The following is a 19176-nucleotide window of genomic DNA, read 5'->3' on the forward strand; positions in this document are numbered from 1 at the left end:
ATAAAATGAAGACAAAAACATGATTGCTGAATTGATGAGTCTAAGTTTCAACATTGGTGAACTGTTACCTTAGCAACATCTATGCTTTCTTTTTTTTTTTTTTTAAGATCTACCCTGAACCTACAGCCAGCCATCCAAGGCTTCATGAATAGTTTAACAAAGAAACAGCAGAGCTATTGAGTAATCCAGGCTCATTAATTGTGTACTTGCCAGGAGGATCTGTCTTTAAATCATTAATGCAGGCAACATTTCTCTCTAGAACCATCAATGTGATTCCACTGCCTGAAAAATGTAATAATGATGGATTTTCTTATTCTTCTCCTCTTACTTTTTGCTGGAACTTCGGAAACACAGGTATTTCATATGCACTTTTAAGAATTAGTACTGAGCAATGGGCTGTAGATTTCTTAAGACAAATAATGTTTATTCTTACAGTGAACTCTCGCAGTGATGTAAACTACTGATTTAGACTTGGATAATGCAGTGTACTTTAAAAGTTTGTATATGTTTCTTGGTGAGTGGGTGCGCAATGAAACAAATTTCTATTTTTACAGAAGTGTAGAATTTATAATATGCTAAGCAGTATAGAGTTATATAGTGATGTATTACTCTATTATTTAAAAAAATGTGGTAGAGCTATTATTTTAGCCTTTTTACTCCTCAGAAAGTTTTAACACAGTTATTTGCTTTGGGCATCCTAGGCTGATACTTTCAATGCTGTTGCTGGTAGCAGGTACGATGTAACTGTCTCTTCCATTTCTGCTACAACATATAGCTCACCTGTTAGCAGAACAGTGACAACAAATGTAACAAGTAAGTATGTTTCCAATTATATTTGGGTTGTGTGAAGTATTTGAAGGCAGTATGAAAATTTTTTGTACATAAATATTAATATCAGCTAGCATATTCAGTTACATGGGAAAATAATTTAGTAATTAAAGCAAACTGAAGTAAAGTCATTAGTTTAGATTTATACCACACCTTTTTTTTTTTAATGTCTTTACTTTTCAGGAGCAAGATAATTGCTTTGTGCTTTTTTGTGAATGGGTCAGAAAGACTGTTAATGATAATAAATAGTGCAGGGCCATGAAAATAAACTCATTACACTTGCTGAGAATAATTATCCAGCTTATAATACTTTTTATTTTCTTAGTTTTTGTGAGTAAATCATTCATCAAGTAGTTTTCTCTAAAAAATTATTTGGCATCAACAGTAGATTTGGTATGTGGTATTTAGTAGCATTCCATTTTCTACATTCTTACAAAAAATCCTTTTGGTATTCCCCTAAGTATTTAATCTTCTTCATTTTTTTTCCCCTCTAGCTTTTGGTAGCAAATCTCTCAGGAGAGTAAATTCACATTTAAAATCTAATGAGTTTGGGGAAATATCAAAAGTCTATAGTTGAAGCTATTTTCATGTATATTATTATGCAAATAATTTAATTAGTTTGATCTTCTAACAACATGATTTTTTAAAACAGAACCAGGGCCCCCAGTGTTTCTAGCAGGGGAAAGAGTTGGGTCTGCTGGGATTCTCCTATCTTGGAATACACCACCTACTCCAAATGGAAGAATTCTCTCTTACATTGTGAAATATAAGGAAGTTTGCCCATGGATGCAAACTGTTTACACACAAGTTAGAGCAAAGCCAGACAGTCTGGAAGTTCTTCTTACAAATCTTAATCCCGGAACAACGTATGAAATTAAGGTAAATATTTGGAATTAATTTGTATTAGTTCTTCCATTTCAAAAGTGAGAGTGTTTTTCCTCTCTGGTCAAACCATCACAACTGAACACAGACAGTGAGTAAAGAATGAACATCTGAACCACAGCCTGAACACTCCCATGGACTTGTAAAATTGAATGGATGTAATTCTTTCCATTTTTATCTGTGTAATTTGGATTTTAAGAAATTTTAAGAAACACTTGCTTTTGTGACTTCTCTAGAGAATAAATCATATAATAAAAATTTTGGTTTTGTAAGTGAAAATATTATTTTCATTAGTTAGTTTTCATATTTTTGTCTTAATCCTGTTGATATGTTATAAAAAGTCTGCTATAAGATCTGTTATAAAAAGTCTGAATAATAACTTGATTTCTATTGAACCAATTTATCAAAGAGTCATGCATTTTAGCTCCCCTCATCAAACATTTCTTGAGCATTCACTATCTGTCTTGAAGGTTGAAGACGTTTTAGTTTTTCATAATGTTAAATATGTAAAATTTAGCATCTTATTTAAATACAAAATAAAAGGAAATATAAATTAGTTCTAACAGGATTTGTGAAATGCTTAAAGTTTAGAGACCTCTATGATAATTCCAGTAAATAAATAAGGATAGAAATATTGTGCTTTTCTCTTTTTTCAACATAGCACTAATATAATATGGCCTTTGGGATTAGATGATAATCAAATGTAGTAAAAAAAAAAGAGCTATAGATGTTGTATGAATATGTGCTCATAGGTAACTGAAAAAACTTTCCAGATAGTAAGAAATGATGAGACAGGAACAATTTCAGAGGGTTCTTTATTGGAATCAAAGAACATAGCCAGAACCTGAGATCATAGGAGGTATGGGCAGTATTATCAAGCATGAAACAAACCTTTATTTAAAAAGTCAAATTATTTAAAAGTTATTTAAAAGTCAAATTATTTAAAAGTCAAATTCAGAGTCGTGATAATATTTCATTGCGAAATTTTTGACTAAAGAGTTTTTTTTCTTGATATCTGAAAAATGACATAGTATACACAATCCCGCCCACAGGTACATATTCTGATTAGCATATGTGTTAAAATGTTATTATAGGTAATAAAGATTACACTTAAATATGGCGTAAGAAGGTATTGCTGATAGAAAGGTGGTTTAGCCAACCTGGCTCAACTTGCATATACTTCTCTGGAGTTTGAAATTTAATCCTTTGAATTCTCTTATTTCATGTCTACTAAGAATCTCATTCTCCTTTTCATTAGACACTTTATTTATAAATCATTATTGTGATTTTCACTCTGTTCAAATTAATGTTAGCTATTGCAGAATTTCAAACAATTTGTGGGTATATTTGATATATTCTAATGTAGAAATCAAATATGTATGTTGGAAAAAGTCTTATCAAACTCTTTACATATATTATTTTATTTAGACCTTAAAAAATTATATGATATATTCCCATTTTATAGAAAATGACAATATGACATAGAGCACTTATGTAAATTGACCACTTGGAAGTTGACAGAGTTGCAATTTAAATCAAGATCGTCTGTTTCAGTTATAACATTTGACAGAGATTAAGAATTTTGTTCTTGGGGTTGGAGCAATAGCACAGCGGGTAGGGTGTTTGCCTTGCACATGGGTTCAATTCCCAGCGTCCCGTGTGGTCCTCTGAGCACTGCCAGGGGTGATTCCTGAGTTCAGAGCCAGGAGTAACCCCTGTGCATAGCTGAGTATGACCCAAAAAGCAAAAAAAAAAAAAAAGAATTTTTTTCTTACATCTCAATAACTTTTCTGGTCTTTTGAATTCAACTATCAAGTTAAAAAGTATTTTCTGTATTCTAAATAATAGAATACTTTTTATACATGATTAATTAGACTGATTTGAAAATTTTCCTGTATATTTTTTACTCGATTAACTTATAAATTTTACAGTTAAGTTAAATACTACATATACATATAGTCATATTTGTTACAGAAATAGTTATAATGTCTTAGCCAGAATCAGGGAGGCAAAGCTTTAGAAATGAGCTCAATTTCAACTAAATTCTGGTTCTACTATTTATATCTGTATAAATTTGGGCAGTTTATTTGACTACTCTCATCCAATTTTTCTCATCTATAAAATGCTGACAGTAACAGCTCCTATTTTGATTCTGTGAATAAGATGTGCTGAATTTCTAACAGGATACATAGAAGTTGCTCAATAAATATTAACTTTATTAGTATTAAAACTATAAACTTCTTATTTTATCCTTTAAGAATCTGAGTCCTCTGAATGAAACTATGATGGAAATCCCCTGTTAGGGAAAGTGAACCCATGGGAAATCTCCATATTTGCTTTTTCATTTTGGGAATGTATAGGGATTCCAAAGAAAACTATCTTTATTTTTAACTTTATGGACCTGTCAATGTTTTATTATTTAAGATTCTGTTTAATTAGAGAAAAAAAATCTTGAATATAACTTCTGTGATCTATTTTAGGTTGCTGCTGAAAATAGCGCTGGCATTGGCGTTTTCAGTGATCCATTTCTCTTCCAAACTGCTGAAAGTGGTAATTTTCCTAATTTATTTATTTTATACTTAGAACAGGACTGGAGTGATAGCACAATGGGTAGGGTGTTTACCTTGCACTCGGCCAACCCAGGTTCAATTCCTCTGTCCTTCTCTGAGAGCCCAGCAAGCTATGGAGAGTATGCCGCCCACACGGCAGAGCCTGGCAAGCTTTCTGTGGCCTATTCGATATGCCAAAAACAGTAACAAGTCTCACAGTGGAGATATTACTGGTGCCCGCTCGAGTAAATCTATGAACAATGGGATGACAGTGCTACAGTGCTATTAATTCTAAGTTAATTTGGTAATGAGGTTTTAGCACTTGAAATAAGAGCAGTTATAAGCTGAATCTGACACTAAAATAAATAAAATTTTCAAGAATATGGCAATTTCATAACTTATCAAGTCTTTTTCTATAGTTAGGAATTCATTAAAGTTAATTTATGTTTATAAAAGCAGTAAAGGTATCTTGGTATACTTTGGGAAGACAAATTTAAAAACACACAATGAAATTGCGCATTGACCTTTTTCATTTTAAAAGTGCTGTTACCATGTTGATATATTCCTATCTGATCTGTTGTCCCCCCATGGACATATGTCTATGTCAACTAGATATTAGTGAAAGTTGCTTTGTGCTATGTATACAAGTTTTAAATCACAGATTTTTTATGACGCGATTTTATCAATGTAATCATAGCAGTTATATTAGCCCATGTTATATAGCCATTACAAAGCTTAAGACAACTTCATTCTTCCTGTGCTGAGAGAAAGAAACCTTAATAATATCTTTGACTGCCCTGTAACACAGTACATTCTGCTCTGTCAACAAATCTTTCTAGAACCGTTTCAAAATGTACCCAGAACCTCACCCCTGTAGTGAATCACCCTACCTAACTCATTAGCATTTCTTGCCTTGATGTTTGTAAAGTCTCCTTATTGCTTTTCTTGTTTCTGACTAAAAGGAGTACTAATTGCTTTATCCACAAGAGCTTTACCATCGTTTGAAAAGTAAGTTGTCACACTATGCTGCTTTTTCTAACTGAGCTGTCTCCTATCATATTCAGAGTAAGTTCTCACCATGACTCTTCCTTCATTTCTTATCAGTCTTTCTTTCATCTGCTCTAGCCACACTGAGCAAATTTTGTTCTTGCTGTTCCTTCTATGTAGAATAATCTTTCATTAAACATTCATTGGACATTCTTCACATTTAAATTTCCTGTTAAGGGTCTGGAGTGATAGCACAGTGAGTAGGGCATTTGCCTTGCATGCGGCCAACCCGGGTTTGATTCCCAGCATCCCTATGGTCCCCTGAGCACCACCAGGGGTAATTCCTGAGTGTAGAGCCAGGAGTAACCCCTGTGCATCGCCAGGTGTGACCCAAAAAGAAAAAAAAAATTCCTGTTAAGTTCCTAACTAAAGTTAACCTCCTAAACTATCCATATTTTCTCTTGTCTATTCCCATTGTTGCTGTATCTTGTACCACTCAGGATATTATACATTCTCTAGATAATTTAAAACTTTTTTTATACTTATATTTTGAAACTATTTTAGGGAATCTTGGTTGAGAAAATTGGAAAACTCTAGAGTGTATTAAAAAATAATCTGGAACAATATCTATATTCTGCTTCTGACTTACTATGTGAGTTTTTGCAAAAAAACTGCATAATTACATAATTCCTCTTGTCCTAAATTTCCTTTCCAACCCTCCCCCCACACACATACAAAATAAGGGAGTAAATATATGTCCAAATTTAATGAGAGCATTAATCTCCAATTTTACCCTAGTGGCCTTTTTACTTAGGTTATACAAAATCCCAATTTAAGAAATTGTTTTGTTTGTTTTGTTTTGGGGTATACCCACCAATACTCGGGGATTACTCCTGGGTCTGCATTTATGAATCACTCCTGACAGTGCTCAGGAGACCAACTGGGATTCTGAGTTTCAAACCCAAGTAGACTGTGTGAAAGGCAAGTGCCTTATCCACTGTACTGTCTCTCTGGTCACAAGAATATTTTTATGAAAAAAACTTCCTCTATTGTTTCTTTCCTATTAAAAAATTCTTTCTATTGAAAAATATACTTCTAGAATACAAGTTAATACAAGTTAATCTTTAAACCACACTGAGTTGATATTTTAATCATAGCACAAAAAGCTAATTTTTAAAAAACATGTTATGTTCCATCATTTCAGGTAAATACAAAATATATTTTAGCTTTAAAATTTAGAAATACGTCTTATACCTCTATTTCTAAATTGATAAATCCTAAAAAAATGTAGGAAAATACTTTTAGAACTCTCTTATTGGCTTTAAAAGGATTGTTTCTGAATGAAAAACATACTCCATGGAGCCAGAGCAATAGTACAGTGGGTAGGGTGTTTCTCTTGGCACCCGAAGGACCTGGGTTCCATCCTCAGCATCCCATATGGTCCCCCTGAGCATCTTCAGGAGTAATTCCTGACTACAGAGCCAGGAGTAACCTCTGAGCATCACTGGGTGTGATTCAGAAAGCCAAATAATAATAATAGCACTATAGCACTGTTGTCCCATTGTTCATCCATTTGCTCGATCCGGTACCAATAACATCTCCATTGTGAGACTTGTTACTGTTTTTGGCATATCAAATATGTCATGGGTAGCTTGCCAGGATCTGCCTTGTGGGTGGGATACTCTTGGTAGCTCACAGGGCTCTCCGAGAGGGAAGGGAAGGAGGAATCCAACCTGGGTCAGTCTCATGCAAGGCAAACTCCCTACTGGCTGTGGTATCAGAGCTAGGAGTAACTTTTACGCATCGCTGAGTGTGACCCAAAAAGCAAAAAAAAAAAAAGTGATGATCAAAGAAAACAAAACACTATGTACCCCCAAAAAACAATAATAAATAAAAATAAATAAATTCTTCACAGTGTATAAACTTGATAAATTGTAGGTATTTTCACATATTTGTATTTTTATGCATTCCAATCATCTAGGAATGTTCTCAAAGTATGTTATACTTTTCTGAAATGTGAGATGAAATAAAAAACAAAATCTTTTGATAATTTAGTATGGACACTTTATTTAATCAGACTACATAAATTCACTATATGAAAGCAATAGATTATGGGGTTTTGGTACATAACCATCCAAAAGAAGAAACTAAAATACTTAAAATATAATATCTGAAAATTGCAGAAATGAACCAGAAATTGTCTTTAGACACCATATTACAAAAAGGAAAATACGCAAAGATACATTTTATTAAGACAAAATAACTTAAAAGACATGATAAAAATATCTTCTTCCACTAAAGTTTTAAGACTTTAATAATTTCTAATTATTAAAATTGTGGTTTACATATATTTAATAATTAGAAATATTTTTGAATAATTTTCATGATTTAAGAAAACCACATTGCCTACTGAATAGTCCTCCATGACTATTTTTGAGATTCATTTGAAAATTGTCAGCTATTATGTTGTTTGTTTTAGCATCCAAGTTGTTATACTATCATTATTCTTCTTAAACTATAATTAATTCCACTGGTAGTTTCCCTTAGAAAAAATTCACCTGATATTTTATCAACTATTAATTATCAATCGTTTTCAAATTTAATAAAATGTTTTTCTACTCACATTTCTACTATCTAAATCATATATCCAATTGATATGTAGTCTTCTTTTCTAGAATTTAACATTTTAATAATTTGTGCCACTTTTATGCATGTCATATCTTGGCACTATCCACAATGTAAATGAAAACTGTTTATCTGGTGTCTTAATTTGGATTTTCTTTACTATTTATTATTTTGTACCAAATGTCTTGTTTCATCTTGATTTTTTCAGTAATGATTTGTGATGTCTATATTCCAAAATACTCTGCCACTGTCACTGTCACTGTCATCCCATTGTTCAACGATTTGCTCAAGCGGGCACAAGTAACGTCTCCATTGTGAGACTTGTTATTATTTTTGGCATATTGAATACATCTCGGGTAGTTTGCCAGGCTGTGCCGTGTTGACAGGATACTCTCGGTAGCCTGCCAAGCTCTCCTCTATGTTCTAAAATCTACTTTTTAATTGTATTATTTATTTTCTCAGTTTTGCATAACTTACCTTCAAATCAGTGAACATGCTTTGTTTTATTTTGACATCATGTTTGCCTCATTCCAATTAAATTAGCATGTAATTATTATTTCTGATTATGAATAACTGATAAGACCTCATGAATATTGCTAAAAGTTAATTTTTGAGCCCCATAACATTCAAAATATAGTTGCCTTAAACAATTAGGTGGTGTCTGCTTTATGTTAGATACTGGGCATTTCCACATTTTCCAGAAATGTATTTTTATCCCCTACCATTTTTATTGAGGTAAAATAAACTTATAACTTACTGATAGTTTTATGAATACATCAACACTTTATACACTTATACATCAATACTTATAACTTACTGGTAGTTTTATGAATACATCAACACCACACCCACTGCCAGATATTCCAAAAACCCCTCCCATCAACACTCCTCACCCCATTTCAGCAGGTAAGCTCAGTTTTGTATCAATCTTTATAATTCTGTTGCCTTTGGTCATTTTTTGCTCTCTTTACTATGTATTTTAATTTATTCTAATTTTCATAGATTCTTTTATTTAATAGTCTTTATTGAACAAAAACAAACCCTTATTTTTGTTTAAGTGCTAAATATTTTACGTTTTCCCCCATATCTGCTTTTGATTAATGATAATCCATTTTTCAAAGCATCATTATCAAAAGGATAGTTGATACCATAAAAAATGTACTTTTTGGTACAAGTACAAACTTTGGTACTTAGTTTGTTCTAAGCAGTCACTTCCTTATTGCCTAAGATACCTGCGTAATTCTAGAAATTCTCAAAGTGAAGATTTATTACTCAAATTTATTTGCATATTGACCAAAAAATCTATCAAGTGTATACTACAGCTTATTTGATAGGTCTCAGCAATGAGTGGCATTGGTTAAATAGTGCTATAGTAAATAATTACTCTCACACAAAATGTATGGCTACAGTTTTAATTTCTTTTATTCAAAAAACAGTACACTACATTTAAAAAAAAATCTTTCACCCAAGTAGGTTTATCTAATATGTCATATATTTGATATTAAACAACATGGAAAATGTTATGTTTAAGAATATAGAATTCATATTAAATTACATTTTGTGGAAATTCTGAATTTATCAAATTTTAGAAATATACTGTAGCACAGGACTGCAGCAATAGCACAGCAGGTAGGGCATTTGCCTTGCACATGGTCGACCCGGGTTCGATTCCTCTGTCCCTCTCAGAGAGCCCAACAAGCTACCAAGAGTATCCCTTCCACATGGCAGAGCCTGTCAAGCTACCCGAACCTCTTTGATTCCCTCTCAGAGAAAAATATACTGTTTAATAATATATATGTATATATATATATATATTTTTTTTTCTGTCCTTGAATCCTCTTCACTTGTCCAGCACCAGGAAAAGTTGTGAACCTCACAGTTGAAGCCTTTAACTATTCAGCAGTGAACCTGATTTGGTATTTACCTCGACAACCAAATGGCAAAATTACAAGCTTCAAGATCAGTGTCAAACACGCCAGAAGTGGGATAGTAGTAAAAGATGTCTCAATCCGTGTAGAGGACCTTTTAACTGGGAGATTGCCAGAATGCAATGTAAGTATCATGAAAATGTTCTGTGTCTAAGAATTTTGCCTACACTTAGGCTTTGTAGTTTTTGGTATTTGTATACTGTATATTTTATTAATGTGGTTATTTAATCATGGAAATAACTGGTTATAGATTTCTGTGGGCATTATTAAATAAGGTAAAATAAATGAAGCATTTGAGAATTGAGGAGTGAATAGCCAAATCACATAAGGAGATTTTAAGAAAAAGACTTCATAAAAGTAACATTTCCTGATGGGTTTGGAACTAAGGAAAGGTGGAACCTGTGTGTTAGTGAGGGAAGTGAGGTAACGTCAGCAACAGATACTTTATAAAGCCCTGAAATAAAAAATTAAGATTATTGATGAGAGAAATAATACTTTTATAATACAGGAGGAAAATGAAGGATTTACTCAAGATTAATTTTGTAGAAGTGGATTATTTTTCTTGTGTACTGCCTTCGGTGAAACAATTATTCTAGACATTGAGAAATTTGCAGAAGTACTTTAATAATGATTTTCTAGGTTATTAATTTTCAAAAACAATTTTGGTGATATTTTTAATAATATTAATTGATAAACAATCAAATTTACTTTTGTTTGAAATGTTTTAGATGAATATGTCTCAAATCTCTTTTTTAAATATTAGGACATAATTCTAATTCATAACGCTTACATACATACAATAGTATTCCATTGTTTTTGTCTTTTTATTAGTTATAAGAAAATTGTATTAATAATAAGAAAGTGATCGCTTTTTAATATTTACATAAGGGAATGTATGTATTTCATGTCTTTGACTATTATATTTTTAATGTCAATTTTAAAAATTCTTACTGCTGTTTTGTTCTTTAACCTTTGCTATAAATCCTTTGAAGCTCTATTCATAAAGTTCAAAAAATGTATTCTGTTCTAAATATTATAGACATAATTAAAATATAAGAAAATTTTACCTATCTTGAATTGGTTAATCTGCTAAAACTGTAAAAACTTTAACCAACAAAATACTTGTATGTGCAAGCTAAGAATAATATTTTTAGTATAAAAGAAAAAGAAGTGAGTCACAACTCTCATGTTCACTAGGAATTACTACATTATTTTTCTATTGGTATTTATTTTATCCACAAGGAAAATAATGAATCATTTTTATGGAGTACGACCAGCCCTTCTCCAACCCTGGGTAGGGTTACACCCACAGTGAGAACCACACATGCATCAAGCACGTTGACAAGGAGTAAGATAAGCTCTGTGTGGAAGGAGCCTATCAGTTTTGTGGTGACACATTTGAGACCTTATACAACGTATCTTTTTGAAGTTTCTGCTGTTACAACTGAAGCAGGTTATATTGATAGTACAATTGTCAGAACACCAGAATCAGGTATGTTTGTATTTAAAAAAATGTTAGGAATATTAGTTCACTTTTTGTTTAATTATTTTTGTTAAAACCTTCCTTACCTTAAAATACACTCCCTTTCCCCACCCCAGTGCCACCCCCACTCCAAATAATAAGTATTAGGTTCCCACCTGGAACATCTTTAGTTTCTATGTTCTTTGGTAAGATTAACAAAAAACTGAAGGAAATAAAAACCTGAATCATTTTTTTTTAAAGGACCAGCTTTTTTTCTGTGATCTCAGAATTTTTTTTGTTGTTGTTGAACAATTATCCCTGCCCTTTGTGTATTTTCCATAATATCTAAATTCTCTCAACTATGTGCTTTTACAAATACGGTGAACACATGCAATTACAGAGACTTCCATTGATTAACATGTTTGTAAAAAATAGAAACAGTAATTTAAAACTAAGGGCCAGGTTCCAGCTCAGTGATACAGCACATGCCTACTATCTACGAACTCTGGCTTAATTCCCCTAACCCACTAGGGAGAAAATTTAGAGCTAGTGCAATGGGTAGACTACTTGCCTTGCATGTCACTTACCTGGGTTTAAGACAAGTACCACATACACTTCTCACAGTTCCACCAAGGGTGAACCCTGGGCACAGACCTGCAAGTGCGTCCTGAATACCGATGGGTGTGCCCCCTCAAAAATTAAAATAATTTACTTACCTGTTTCCTTTTTGCACTGCAATTTCCTCATGAGAAAAATGGAGGCAGTAATCTCACCTTTCTTATGCAGTGGTATTAAGATTAAATGACTTTAAATGATATTATCATTAGGTACTAATAATGTACTTTGTACTGCAGTACTATTTACTGTAGCACTATGTACTCAGAAGCAGAATTAAGTAAGACTTAACGATGTACCATCATGTTTTTTAAAATTTTTCAAATATATTCTGTGTCCTCCTTTTTTTTAAGTACAAGAAAGCTTTCATTCACAGTGTAATGTCTTTATCTCCGGTTTTGTGTTTTATGATGTGCATTTAATAAAAAAACACTCTTTTACTTACATTCATATCTACTATTTACTTTTCAACAATTATTTTAGTGCCTGAAGGACCACCACAAAACTGTGTGACAGGCAACGTTACAGGAAAATCCTTTTCAATTTCATGGGACCCACCAACTATAGCAACAGGAAAATTTAGTTATAGAGTTGAACTATATGGACCAACAGGTAGGTCTTTCTTGATTTCTTTAACATTTGCAAAAGAAGAATTATATATAATTAGTTATGTGCATTAAGCTTTTCGATAATATGAAATAATTTTTTGTTCATTATTTGCTATAGGAGATGGCACCAGGCAGTGTAGTGCATTGGGGGAAGCCACTCTGGCCAGTACTAGGGGTCTGGGGGATATATACCTGAGTTTGGTGAATATACTGCATGTAAAGCATGTTCTCTAGCACTTTTACTTGTATCCCTCCACATTTATAATTATTTTTGTTTTTTGGAGGTCGAATTTTGGATAACAGCACAAAAGACCTTAAATTTACATTCGCAAACCTAATACCCTACACAATGTATGATGTGTATATTGCAGCTGAAACCAGTGCAGGAATTGGACCCAAATCAAATATATCAATATTCACTCCTCCAGAAGGTAAGACCATTTTCTTAGTTATGTTAATAAGAGTTTTTTGCTCTGTTTATAAATTTTATTATATTGGTTTCACATTACTTTAGAAGCCATTTGGTTTTTATTTTCTTTCTTTATGTTTATTGCTTGTCAGATCATAATATCATACATTCTTAACATGTGTTAGCCAGAACATTAAACTCAGAGCATGTTTCATAATAAGCCAGTCTAAATATCAAGTGAAATTAGGGAATAGTCCACATCATGCCAGCATGTTGGAGATTTCCAATGAATAGCAGCAAAAGTGCTAGAAGAATTAAAGTAAATAAACACGCTGACATTGTTTAACCCATGTTGTTTAAGGTAGCTGATGAGGTTTTTTTTTCTTACAGAATGCTCAAAGGGATTCATATATTCCTCAATGCCATTAATAAAGTATGTTTTCAATTTAAAGGGCATTTATTCTAAGCAAGTGTGGATTTCTGAAGATTGAATGGTACAGATTGAATAGCATACATTATACATTATCATATTAACGTTTCTCCTAAAGAAACGCTTCTATTTGTGTATATTAAAAATGACAGTTTGGAAACTAGAATGATGATAGGACAGTGGGTAAGGAATTTGCCTTTCATGAGACCAAACTGCATTCAATCCCTGGAATCCGTACGGTTACTGAACACGATATGAAGTGATCCCACAGAAGGACTATACTGTGAATCTGGCTCAAAAACAAAAGAAAAACTCCACCAAAAGCAACAAAAAAATGCACTACAGTTTTAAGTGAACTTTAGTGCTTACCTCGAGTATAAATGACCTGGATTGCAAGCCTGGCACCCAAAACAAAGCCAAAATATGTTATTTTGGGGGGAGGAAGGTCTATTTTTGGCGAAAGTTCACAATGAATTTGTTAAATATTGTAATTCTCAAATATTGAGAATTCAATTGTTTCTACAACCAGATCAACTATTTTAAAAGTTTCTATTTTTATATGATTATTAATATGTAGTAACATGTAAATTAAATAAATACATGTAAATGCTTATATCGCACTCACATAACTAGAGACTGGACATTTTCATAAATATTATTCAAGGTTCTGGCCATTAGAGGGCAGCATCTATTAAATTTTGCACCTCTTCAAAACCTTAAAATTTGATATTTAAAGAATGTAGAAATTGTTTTCTGCAAGTTTCAAATGAAAACGCTAATGTGTATGAGTTTAAGCAAATGGATAAAATTTTCTATTGTGTTTCTCTAAGAATAATTAAAGTTATATCTTTCTTCTCCATTAGATCTTAAAGTTAATGCCATCTCGTTTAAAAATTGGTTGTAATGCAAAAAATTAGGTTTTGAATTTTCTTTGTTTTTTTTGCTTGTTTTTTTAGCTACACCCTTTGATGCTCAGGGTTTACTTCTGGATCTTCACTCAGGGATCTGTCCTGGCAAAAATTAGGGGACCATATGGGATGCTAGGGACTAAACCCAGGTAGACCACATGTAAGGCATATGGCTATCCTCAATAAAATTGCTTGGGTCCTGGGTCTTAATTGTTTTTTTTTAAAAAAAACTAGACAAAGTTGTGCATGATTATCAGCAGAGTAACCTGGCTCTCAATTTAGCAGGGTCCTTGAGTTTGATTTTAGTGGTATTAGTTTTCAATGAGCCCAATTGAACTGGCTTTTATTCTTGCTATACAATTCAGTAGTTTCAGAAATTTTGTCTTTTTTCAAGTCAGGTTGATTTGATTTTCTTAATTCAGTCCGTAATTTAAGATCATTCTGCATTGCCACCATTCTTGGGACATTGGTAAAAATAGGGAACTAACACGTTGTCACAAACATCAAAAGCTTGTTTGTTTTGAATGTCATTAAAATATTCATTTCCCTTTATTAATATTTTTCACTTTTTACTAGCAAAATAGGAAGTAGAACTTTCATACTATTGCTCAATGTATTTCACGTTGGGTTATTATTTTACACCAAATCATTTTGCATAGATGACTCTATTTGTCCCATGAAGGAGAAATTTATCTTTTGAAAAAAATCCCATTGTCTACCTAAACCTCTCATTCTATAGACACACTCCAGTGGCACTCCGGAGGCTCATTGGCAGCTGTTGTGCTCCAATAAGGGTGGGAGAAGTGTGGATCATCAGTAGAATAGTCTGGCAAATGTAGTGACTGTCTCTTTCTACTTCTAATAACACTAATTAATTCACTAGTTACAATTATAACACAAAGATCTTTAAAGTGCCTGAGGATACCAGATGACGCACTAGAACTGCATAGTTTTGTTGCAGGTGATTTACATGCAAGTAGTAGTTTTCCTGGATAATTTACGCTGCAAGTCACGGGAGTCAGTTATCTTGATATGTGTTACTTGGGAGAAAGGAAAGTGAGGGAGGTGGCCTTCACTCATTAGGGAGAATGTCTTTGAGGGTCAGGACTGCTGAAGTCTGCCATGAGACCTGTAAGATGTGGATGCCTGTGTCACACCAGCCCCGCAAGGCTATGTTAAGCTTTGCTTGAAGTTCACTTGATCTATTACAGCGTGGAAACTGGTTGACGCCATCAGAGAACTGGAGGTTGTAGACTCAGATTGGAGTGAAGAATTGTTCTTTGCAGAAAAAGAAAAGTCACTCCTAACTTTTGTCTGGGTTTTCTAGAATTGTTACTTTAGTATCATTACCTTTTTTTCCTTCCAAGAAGAGAATTTCAAGAAGAGGAAAAGACCAGTGAATACAACAGTACTTAGAAAAATATGAAGGGAAAGATAAAGGAGAGAGAAGAAGAGGGAGGGAAAAGGAGAGAGACAGAGACAGAGACAGACAGAGACAGAGAGAATGAAAGAAGGAAAGTGGTGTGTGTGGGGGGAGCCAAGAGTGCATGTTTTAGGCTCAGATGCTGAAATAAGGGTGAACTCCAAGATTCAGTGCCGACTGCTTGCCTTTCTAGTAAGGATTTCCCAAACTGCACCCTGTCTGTAACGCTCGGGCGTGGGACTTTCTATGTAGTTTTCTGTCCATGGAAAGACTTTTCATGCTCTTATCATGACCTTTAGTTTCTTTTGCAGACTTCTCAGTTCTCTGAAGGTAGACACCTTCGCTGGGTGGCACCTCAGTTTTTTGCATCTCCAAAGAGCTTGGTGTTTGCATTGCAAAAAGGGCCAGTCTTTCCTGCTTAGCTTCAGGGTTAATGACTAGGCAGTTTCTTTATGGTTTTATTATTTCCTAAACAACTTATTATCAGCCCCCTTCAGTATATCTGTCTGCAATACTTTCAATAAAAATTGATAGCTTAGATTTACACTTTTTTTTATTTAATAATATGACTTGGCTCTTTGCTTTTTAATTAAGGTTAGTATTTTTCTCCATAGTTTAAAAATAATCACCGTTTAAAAAATAATTAGGAGTGAACTTACATTAATATATTTGAATGGAATTTAAAATCTGAAAAAATCTTCAGTTGATAGAAAATTTCTAATTGAAATATTTTTTTTTTATTGAATCACCATGTGGAAAATAACAATGCTGTCAGGCTTAAGTCTCAGTTATACAATGCTGAAACAACCATCCCTTCAGCAGTGCACATATTCCATCACCAAAAAAACCCCCAGTATACCTCCCACCCCCCTCCCCTCCCCCACCTGTGTAACTGATAAATTTCACTTTACTTTCTTTTTACTTTGGTTACATTCAACATTTCAACAAAAAACTCACTATTATTGTTAGGAGTTCCCCACTAGAGTCAGACGTTCTGTGAAGAGAAATGAGGTCGTTTTTGGATATCTGTATTTTAGCAACTAAGTCCAGGGAAATTTCTTCCAGAAATTGGGTCATTGCAAGTTTGTAACTCTCATCTGTGGTCCTTATAATATGGTCATAATATGGTGGTCGCCACGCCCTCCCCCTCCCCCCTGCAAGGAAAAGGAGAGAGAGAAAAACCTTTTCCCTCCTGGGCAGGCATGGGGCCGCAGCCTAGTTCTCAGTCTGGAGACATCCTCAGTCTGGAGACATTCATGCTCGTGCAGCTGTGGTGAGGCCACACACGTGTGGTCCCCGGGATCACATCTCAGTGGAGAGCGGGGCCGGTGCCTCTAATTGAAATCTTATAGTAAATGATATGTGCTATGTAATAATGTTACTGTTTCACTAAAAAGGAGGCTAATATAAATAGTAATCTGCTTTGAATATAAAATAGTATACATTATAACAATTCCTAACTTTCATAAATTTTAACATATACCTTAATATGCTATTGAGAAAATTTATACATAACTATAAAAGTGAGATGATTTGGGGAAAAATTCAAAGTTCAGCATTCTCCAATGTTAGGAAATATTCCAGTTTCTTATAGAATTAGGCAAAGCCAGTGAATATCACATAGGTAGTAGTGGCTTCTTATTTTTTGTATAGTAGTTTATAATCAATTGTTTTTGCTTTGTGGCAAACCCTTGGTGCATATGGGGTGCCAAGATCAAACCCAGGTCAAACACTGAGAAGGCAAGTGCCCAACTTGCTGTAATATTTCTAAGTCCCCAAGGGCTTTTAAAAATCTTAAGAAAATTTAGTGCCTAAAATTCCCTTTGGCTTTTCTTCTCTTTAAACCAATTAAATGGTTGTTATTAACCATTTTCCTATGGTTGCTTTTATTTCACTATGGTTGCAATAGTGTTAACACTTATGGTATTAATGTGCAATCACCTCATCCCCCCATCATCTTCAAATACCCAATATCCTCCACTGTTTTTGTCACCTCTGGTCCCACCTTTTTCTCATGAATGTCAGATACTTCATAAGGTGATTAGCATTAATTTTTAAATACAAAATATTTAAAATCTATGTTTGTTCTTTCAATAAATTTGCTAATTTTGTCCTTAATGATTTCAATTTGCTATTTTCTACAAATAAAAAAAAATGTAGGGAAATTACTGAGTTTCTCACTTCTTTTCCATGATTCTCAATAGGTTTTCTTTTTTAATACTTTTTCCCCCAAAATGTACTTCTAATGAAAGTTTAATTTACTAGATAATGGTAAGGATTATTTAATATGCTTTATTTATTCTATTGCTATTCGTCTCATTCGATGTTTTTCAAAGTTTAATTTAATTTAAAAACTGAAAACTGTTTGAATTCTTTTTACTAGTTATTTGTGTAATTTGTTTCTCACATATACTTAAAATTTATAGATGTTTTGACTTTAGAATAGTTTTTACAGAATACCTATGTGCAACAGGGCGTGAGCAATAGCACAGTGGGTAGGGCATTTGCCTTGAATGCTGCCGGCCTGGGTTCCATTCCTTTGTCCCTCTTGGAGAGCCTGGCAAGCTACTGAGAGTATCCTGCCCAAACGGCAGAGCTTGGCAAACTACCCATGGTGTATTCAATATGCCAAAAATAGTAACAACAAGTCTCACAATGGAGACATTACTGGTGCCCACTCGAGCAAATTGATAAATAACGAGATGACAGTGCTACAATGCTACCTGTGTACAATGGCACACCGTCAACATTAATACTTAACAGTGAATATTTGCCTTATGTGCTTAATTTTCTTTAGTTATGTTAGTATCAATGTTAAAGCAGTTTGACCTAATCCACACTTACCTGTTTTTCATAAGAATTTGTGAGAGATCAAGTATCTCCTAAAGACAGGATAGAGTGCTATCTACTCCATTTCCTTTGTCTTCTAAAGTTTTTCCTTTTTCATAAAAGAAAAAGGTAGAGTTTATAAATTATTTAGGAATATATTTTACATTCAAGGGTAATATGGGAATATTTATGTGATTGTAATTTTAGATACTAATGCCATGGAATAATATTTAAGTTGCATTGAAAAATATCATGTAAATTAAAAATAAAGTGTCCAATGCAATTCTTAGGCCTTTTTAACATAGAGAAAGTACAAATATATTTGCTTCTGCTATCTTTGGTAATTTTAGGTACAGTACTGCACTAATTTGTCTCATCAAACAAAACTGACCATTTCTTTGTTAGTTCTTAATTAGGCAATTTAGTTGCCTGATTAATCAGATCAATGTAGTCATTAAACTGCCTTCTTAATTGAGATTCCACAGAAGTACAAATTAAATAGAGACATACCAGATGGCGTCCTCTATATAAAAACCCCAAAATATAACATGAAGGTGCAATGCCAGCTTTGTTTTTTTAGGGGACGGATGGGTAGGAGGAGTGCTGGACCTTACCCCCTGTGCTGGGTGCTTACTCCTGTTTGCCCTGAGGGGTCCAAAAGTAGTGCCTGGGAATGAGACCTGGTCAGTCAAG

General features: G+C 33.4%; 1 protein-coding gene across 1 annotated transcript in view; it reads left to right on the forward strand.

The window, feature by feature from the left end:
* Positions 1-297: 297 nt before the first annotated feature.
* Positions 298-19176, forward strand: part of PTPRQ (protein tyrosine phosphatase receptor type Q) — a 213419-nt gene continuing 194540 nt past the window's right edge. Inside the window, exons 1-8 of the mRNA XM_055118437.1 lie at positions 298-354; positions 702-813; positions 1481-1707; positions 4191-4260; positions 9724-9923; positions 11042-11291; positions 12360-12488; positions 12769-12915. Coding sequence (XP_054974412.1) covers positions 298-354; positions 702-813; positions 1481-1707; positions 4191-4260; positions 9724-9923; positions 11042-11291; positions 12360-12488; positions 12769-12915 — 1192 coding nt within the window. The remainder of the gene's footprint in view (positions 355-701; positions 814-1480; positions 1708-4190; positions 4261-9723; positions 9924-11041; positions 11292-12359; positions 12489-12768; positions 12916-19176) is intronic.

Source organism: Sorex araneus, chromosome 10 (assembly GCF_027595985.1).
Source record: "Sorex araneus isolate mSorAra2 chromosome 10, mSorAra2.pri, whole genome shotgun sequence".
In the NCBI taxonomy this organism is placed as follows: Eukaryota; Metazoa; Chordata; class Mammalia; order Eulipotyphla; family Soricidae; genus Sorex; species Sorex araneus.